Here is an 8,161-nt window from a genome sequence, read left to right on the forward strand (position 1 = left end):
TATATATGATGAAACACAAGGCAAAAAGCCCTGGGTTGAACTCCAAGTAACACACACACACACACACACACACACACACACACACACACAGGGAGCAGAGGGTTGGGAGAGCAGCTCAGTGGTGGAGCATATACTTAGCATGTCCAAGGCCTTTGGTTCAATTCCCACCACTGCAAAAGTAAAAATTTTGGAAAGAATAAGCATAATGACACACACCTGTAATCCCAGCAATGAGGGAAGATGAGGCAGGAGAATGGTGGATTCAAGTCTTACCTGCGGAATTTACTGACACTCTGTCTCAAAATTAAAAATAACAAAAAGGGGATGTAGCTGAATACCCTAGAGTTTGATGCCAAGTATCACAAAAAAATTAACATGTTTTAAAAAGTGGGAACAAACCAAAGTTTTAACACAAAAGAACCAGTGGGAAGAGGCAAACAACCAACCCCTCAGATACTTAGACCAGCTTTGAGGGAATGAGGGGAGGAGAAAGAAGGTAAGAAGCACCCCTGAAGGGAAGATTAGTCACTGGAAGCAAAGACCATCCACCTGCCTAGTTCAGAAGTGAGCTGGTGCTCCAAAGATGTAGCCTGCCCACTGGCCACAGGCCTGACTCCTGGTTATTAAGCAATGGTTCAGGACAAAAGACGGTTCTCCCAGAGGTCAAGGAACAAAAGCTATGGACAAAATGAAGACATAGCAGAGGGCTACTGGAGAAGTAGTTGAGAAATTCCTAGAGAATAAGAGGTGTTAAGCAAGCCCACAGTAGGAGTACAGCACCCAGTGTGAAGAGGAAGGTTCAGGCTCTCATGAACTTGCTCCCTGGACTTCTCAAATGTCCAGGGAGATGTCCCTTCCAACCAAACATATACCAAGGCGTGAAGAGGACAGAAAGGAGCCCATGCTAAGAATCTGAGGATGCCCAAGAGTGTTCTTCTTCAAAGACATAGGTTAGGGAAATGAAAAAATGTCTTTGCATCAATGTTTAGTGATCAGGTTTAAAACAACAATTTGGGCTGGGGAGATAGCTCAGCGGTCTAAGTGCCTGCCTGGCAAGCACAAGGACCTGGCACCCCATGCCATGCTGCCCTGCTGTGCTGGCCACCAAAATTGGGCATGGTGGTGCATGCCTGTAATCCCAGCGCTGAGTAGGGTGAGACAGGAGGATCATTATGTATCTGAGCTGTGTAGTGAGACCCTGTACCAAATACATAATTTTAAAAAAAGAAAACAATTCATTAGGTTTGGGTTTATCAATAAAAAACTCAAAATTATGGGACAGTTTCCCCTTCAGAGAAGGACACAGAGGTCAGCCTCCACCTCAGCAAGTATTTGGCACTGTCTCCTACCTCAAGAAATGTCAGCCACTTACAAGTTCAAGAGCAGCACAGTAGGATCCATAATATACTCTTCATTTCCAGAAGAGGTTACTTGTAAGAACAAACAATGGGGTGTCATGATCCCAAAACAAGAGGAGTGACTGATGTGATTTCAAATGGTGCTAACCACACAAAGGATACACAGCTTTTCATCATCCTGAAATGTGAAGTAAAGCTTAACGAAGAAAGGGTGATCCAGGCGTGACATCACATCTCGCTCTCTGGTTACATACGGGACCTTGTTTTCTTTTATAATATGACGTTTCTCCAGAATTTTAACTTAAGGTGAAAAAAAAAAAGTTATAACTGGAAAAGGTAAAAAAAAGTAAAGATACATTTCATGAAAGTACTAGCACTAGTTTTTCCAAAATCACTCATAGCAGCTTCATGAGTCTAAGACCTAGACCCTAAAATCAGCACAGAGACCTCTAGCCTTGTCAAAAAGCTGCCACATTCATGAAGGCTGCCCTATCTCCAAGTCCCAGACACACAGCTCACTGGAGCAAGTACTTACTAGCATATTCTCGAGAGGTGGCTAGTTCTCGGGCCAGGACAACCTGGTTTGGGAAGAAAAGGGGAAAAGGAGAAAAAAAAAACACTGTAATAACCAGGAGACAGTCTGACTGATCAATGCCACAGGCTTACCCACCCCACTAAAGGTTTGAAATACATTTAAATATTTTGTTTCTAGGGCCAGCCTGATAGCTCAGTGAACTAAAGTACCTGCTTAGGCAGAGCACAGTGGCCAGGGTGTGATCCCTGGCGTGGCAGGCATGCCAGCACTGCCCATAGGGCGCGCTGAGATGGTGATTGAGACTGGATGTGGTGGTACGTGCCTGTAATCCCAGTGTTTGGGAGGCTGCAAACAAGAGAATCACTACAAGTCCTATCTACGTAGTGAGACCCTATAGACCCTGTCCTAAATACATTTAAAAAGAAAAAAGGAAAGAAATATTTTGGTTCTGATACTAACAAAGAGCAGAACACCCCTGTTCAAGGGTAAGGTATTCACCTATTAACATATAAAGTTCTCCACTGTTTCCAAAAGGTCCACATCAATTGTCAATAGTCCTTAAAGTACAATAAAAATATAAATTCAAGAACCTCAGAGGGGAAAAAAAACCAAAACTCAGTAACATGTTCAAATACTACTGCAAATGACTACCAGGAATTTTTTCAAAAAATAACTTCAAGGACCAGCCAAATAGCTCAGCGGGTTCAATCCCTGGGCCTGCCTGCCAGCTGAGATAGCAACTGAGACTGGGCGTGGTGGCACAGCCTGTAATCCCAGTTCTTGGGAAGCTGTAAATAGGCAGATCACTACTCCAATCTAGTAGTGAGACCCTAAACACCCTGTAGACCCTTCCCTAAAATTAAAAATAAACTTCAAGGATATGTCCTTTTAATATATATCCACGACAAAAAGCTGTGCTCAACATTTTTCAAATGATTATCATGCACTTCCTTCTCTCAACATTAAGTACAATCATGGCTATAAATGGCATAGGGACTAAACCAGTGAGCCATGTTCCAAGGACACACCCATGTGGCCCTCCTTGTCCTCTCAGCACACCTGAGCCAATGCTGAGACTTCACTTCAGGGATAGAGCACCCAACAAAGCATCCCCAAAATGGAATAGATCACTCTGCACTAACAAACCCTAGGCACACCTGAAGAAGCAAAGTGGAAGAATCTTTGGCACCCAGGTCTAGCTAGTACACCCAGGGCCTGCTTTATTGTGGAAGGGCTTACCATATACAAATGTGTCTCCTAAGACATCTACAGAGGGATAGCCTGAAGACCAGAAAGCAGATGAAACCTGTCCCTTTGATATTCGTGGGCACAGAGGCTTTCAGGAGGTCATCGGGCCAGGCCCTCCTAGCCCCTGGTTATGTGAGTCATATCCTGTAACAGAATTCTTGGGATTCTCCCCACCACCACCACCTGCCACGCCCCACACTAGGGATGAAACCCAGAGTCTCCAGCATGTTAGGCAAACCCTCTACAACCGAGTTATATCCCCAGTGACATTTTTTTTTTTTTTTTTGGCCGAACCGGAGATTGAACTCAGGCCCCTGTACTTGCCAGGCAAGCACTTATTCCACTGAGCCATCTCCCCTGCCCCGTTGTGACATTTCTTGGCAGGACTCTTCAGACTTGAACCTGGAAAAGCACTGTGAGATGCCTACCTTCACCCAGAATGAGGCTGGGGAGAGATTGGAAGGGGTTGGGCAGGGGAGGAAAGAGATCAGGTTATATGTGCTGAGGTGGAAAGATCTTTTACATCTTTCCAGGGGAACATGGTATATGGAGGGTTGCCAGCAGGAGGGGTGCGGGGAGCAGGCTGGGGCAAGACTTCTCCTGTTCAGAGCTATGCACTTAAGCAACATAACATTCCTTCACGTGAGTGTGTATGTTAGCTTTGTAAGTACAAAAAAAAAGGAACTGTTAAGAGAAGACTACTGTTAAGTGTAATACTAAGGCAACACCAGAAAGGCAATCTTTCTGTTGTCTTATTTTAGCATTTTATGAGGTTTCTCATGGGAAGCAAGGAGTCTTTCAGAAAATCTTATGTGATGTGTCCCTCCACATCACCTGCGGTGACAGCAGGGCTACCTGGAGGGAGTAAGGGGGGAAGACACTCTTACACACCTGTGCTAGGCCCTGACAAGATTCTGTTCAACCTTATAACCATATTCATCCCTTACCATTCTCCTGGAAATTTGTTCTTTCTTCTTTCTTTCTTTCTTTCTTTCTTTCTTTCTTTCTTTCTTTCTTTCTTTCTTTCTTTCTTTTCCATCTTTTGAGACATGGTCTCACTATGCAGTTCAGGCTGGCCTTGAACCCATTTTGTAGCCCAGGCTGGCCTTGAATTTACATGGATACTCTGGCCTCAGGATTACAGGCATGCACCATGCCTGGCCTTTAGAAGTCTGTTTCTGTTTTGTTTGCAGAACCAGGGATTAACTCATGCCCTTGCATTTGCCAAGTAAGCTCTTATTCTACTGGGCCATCTCCTGGGCCCCTAGAAGTCTGATTTTAAATTGCCTCTATTTCAGGAATGATGAGAAAGTTTAGAGGGTTAACATCTAAGTAAGACTGAGGCTACAGATTCCAAATAGCCAGGAGAGGAGCCTCTGGCTTACAGCACTTTTCCAGGTACTATATGGCACAGGACAAATACGCCACCCAGAGAGGATGGTGCTTACTTTGCAGCCCATAGACTCAGGAGCATGCCAGTACCATAAGTCCATCCTCATTCTAGTTGAGATAAACGTGAAGAAGCAAAACTGAGAACAACGGAGAGTTTTCATGGGAAGTCCTAGGTAGCAAAGTTCTCAAAGCAGTTTCCTCTTACTCCCAGGGGCAGTGAGCATCAGAATCACTGGGAGCTTATCTTCAGGGCTGAAGCCTTTTGTCATGAGGGCACAGTCATTTTTTACATAAAATTAACTCAAAAGGGCTGGCCAAATAGCTCAGTGGGTTAAAGAGCCAGGGGTCGGGTGTTTGATCCCTGGGCCTGCCCTGGGCCTGCCATGCCGGTGCTGGTGCCGGTGTTGGGGCCTGTGCACACTGAGATGGCAATTGAGATTGGGCGTGGTGGCACAGGCCTGTAATCCCGGCTCTTGGGAGGCTGTAAACTGGTGGTTCACTAGGAGTTCAATCTAGTAGTGAGACCCTGAACACCATGTAGACCCTTCCATAAAATACAAAAGAAAAAAAATTAACCCATAAATGTTGCTAATAGACAAGCATGGTGGTACGCATCTATAATCCCAGTATTTGGGAGATTGAGGCAAAAGGATTACTACAAATTTGAGGCCAGCCTGGGCTACAAAGTGAGTTCAAAGCCAACCTAAACTACATAGAGAGGCCCTGTCTTTAAAAAAAGTATAAGAGCAGTAAAAGTTAACATTAATTTTAAAAACATGTTTAGAACATAGGTAAACTATATTCCATGTTTTTTCTGTATTTCAGAATCTTTCTTTTATAAATGTAAAAAATGGAAAAAGAAAGTAAATTCTTCATACGGTTTCTTTAGAAAGCCCAAGAAGGCCAGGTATGGTGGTGTAAGCCTGCAATCCCAGCACTTAGCAGGCTGATGAAGTTGGAAGATCGCTGAAGTTCAAGGCCAAAAAGGCCAACCCGCACTAGAAAGTGAATTCAAGGCCAGCCTGAACTGCATAGGGAGACCTTGTCTCAAAAAGGAAAAAAAAATTAAAATATTTTAAAAATTTAAAAAAAGAAAGCCCGGGCAGGAAATACTAGTTATTCAGGAAATCTTCCACAGTGAGGCATCCATAGGGTCCCCTTAAAGTGCCTCTTGAAAACTGAAGACCACACATGGGACCACCACATGAAGGGATCAATTTATCCTTCCGCACGCCTTAAAGTGCCTCTTGAAAACTGAAGAGCACACATGGGACCACCACATGAAGGGATCAATTTATCCTTCCGCACGCGGAGTCCCCTTTGGATTAAGAGCATGCTTCTGGAGCGGGGGCTCCTCTGAGGTCACAACCTTGCTACAGTTGCATCATCTCAGTGGCCCCATCTCAGCAAAGGTTTGCTACTTTCAACCTTCATATCTTTGCTTTCAGAGCAAAAATACTACAGGACAGGTAAATTTCATGAGTATGATTTGACAGCACTTTCACCAGATTTCTGTTTATGAAACTAAGAACAAAGAATCTGGGAGCAATATCTCTAGCAAATGTCCAGGTGTACTACTTCATTTATTAATACAGAAACCACCAGAAACATTTTTTTAAAAAGTCATTTAACGTTATCAAAAATTTCTTTTTTTTTTTTTCTTTCTTTTTTTTTTGCAAAACCAGGGATTGAACTCAGGCCCTTGTGCTTGCCAGGCAAGCACTTATTCTACTGAGCCAACTCCCTGGCCCTATCAAAAATTTCTGAAGAGTTACTAACACTAACTTTCAGTCTAAGGACAGAAAAACTTCCCGGGGAAAGGAAAACACAGAAGGCAACCTGTTGATGCCAGGTTAGAATGAAATTAACTATGCTAAATAAGAACAACCACTGGCTGGGCACATGTTAGGAAGCTGTGACAGAAGGATGGCAAGTTCAAAGCCAGTGAGACTAGTTCTCAACAATAAAGTTTCTTTTAAAGGACTAGAAATATAGCTCACTGCTAAAATACTTACCTGAGTTCAATCCCCAGCACCAAAAAAAAAAAAAAAAAGGTAAATCAAAAGGGTTTTTTTTGTTTTTTTCCTGAGGTGGAGTCTCAGTATGTTGCCAGGTTGGCCTCAAACTGGACTTAAGTGACCCTCTCCCACCTCAGCCTTCAAGTTCTGGGAATATAGGTGCACACCACCATGTTTAGCAAGAGATACTTTTAAAGTCTTCATAAACAGGCTGTTTTACTATCTCCTGTCTGCTTGCTATGGACTATTTCTCCTCTGCAATGCCCCTTTGCCATAACACCCTGCTTTGGAACCAGCCAACTATGAACTGAAACCTCCACAGACTGTAAGCTAAATAAATTTTCATCCAAAAAAAAAATTTCATACACAAAATCACATGGTCTGCTAGGCTAGCCCAGTCCTAAAGCCTCCATCAGTATTTTTGTTTGTTTGGTACCACAAATCAAACTCAGGGTCACACACTTGCCAGGCAGATGCTGTGCTGCTGAGCTACATCCCTGGCCTTCACCTGTCTTCATAACAGGAGGTGGCCCCACCTCCTGGGAAGAACACTGCCTGAAAATTGAGTGTCCCAGCTCTAAGCCCCAAGACAGGGGAAATATGCTCATTTAACAAGCAGTGGCAGCACATACTCACTGTCGAAAAAGAACCCTCGCCAAGAATTTTCCCAAACTTGAAGTCTTCAGGCCGTTTCTTTCGAGGCTGTGGTGGCGGCTGGGCAGCATGCTGCAGGGGGTTGGCACTTGGCCGGGACTCGGCTGTGGTGCCATCCATGGTGGAGCCCTGCCTGATGCCACCACTGGGAACACTGGGAGCTGTGCCAGACTCGGTCTGTGTCCTCACCATTGATGGGGATGGGCAGGCACATAACACCACGCTGGACTGGATAGGAACGGTGTCATACTGTGGACACAGAGGACAGAAGTTAAGACAAGGGATTCTTTGGTCCTGGGCACATGGCTTAAGTATAAGTACCACTTCAGGGCACTGCTTATAGCAGAACAGTCCATCTGACCTCCTGATGGCTTTGAGGCTGCTAACTTCCCTCCTCTTCATATCCAACTGCTGTTCCACCTCTTCCTCAGCAGCCCCTCACCTCTCCCTCAGCACTGTATGAGTCTCCAATCAACCCCCCACAAAGCTAAACTAAGGCCACCAGAGATAGAACTGTGCATTTTTAGTTATGGAAGGGGCTAAGTAGATAAGAGCAATGATTAAATATGTTTACAATTCAGAAACTCCCAGGGCTGACAAGATTATGCTAAAGTAAGCACACTCATACAACTGCAGCTGGCACCAAAAAAACATTTGGCTGTTAAAATGTTTTTACAAAGCAATTTGGCAATTGTCAACAAAGCAACCACAAGAACACTTGTCAATGAGATACAGAAATATGAAAATGAGAGGAAGCCGACCATAGTGGTACGTGCCTATAATCCTAGCACTCAGAGTTTGAGGCCAGCCTGAGCTACACAATGAGCTCAAGACCAGCTTGGACTAAAGAGCAAGACTCTGTCTCAAAAAAACAAGAGAGAGAAAGGAAATACATAGTTAAGGATAGAATGGGGGCCCAGGGAGATATCTCAGTAGAATAAGCATTTGCCTGGCAA

General features: G+C 44.2%; 1 protein-coding gene across 7 annotated transcripts in view; it reads right to left on the bottom strand.

The window, feature by feature from the left end:
* Pdpk1 (3-phosphoinositide dependent protein kinase 1) overlaps nt 1-8,161 on the bottom strand; it is an 87,304-nt gene that overhangs the window by 40,290 nt on the left and 38,853 nt on the right. For all 7 annotated transcript variants that reach the window (XM_023711427.1, XM_023711428.1, XM_023711432.1 and 4 more), the window contains 3 exons: nt 7,188-7,454; nt 1,894-1,936; nt 1,521-1,658 (listed from right to left, as the gene is read on the bottom strand). In XM_023711427.1, the coding sequence (XP_023567195.1) occupies nt 1,521-1,658; nt 1,894-1,936; nt 7,188-7,397 (391 nt within the window). In that variant the 5' untranslated portion in view covers nt 7,398-7,454. The remainder of the gene's footprint in view (nt 1-1,520; nt 1,659-1,893; nt 1,937-7,187; nt 7,455-8,161) is intronic.

Source organism: Octodon degus, unplaced genomic scaffold, assembly GCF_000260255.1.
Source record: "Octodon degus isolate 3935 unplaced genomic scaffold, OctDeg1.0 scaffold00021, whole genome shotgun sequence".
In the NCBI taxonomy this organism is placed as follows: Eukaryota; Metazoa; Chordata; class Mammalia; order Rodentia; family Octodontidae; genus Octodon; species Octodon degus.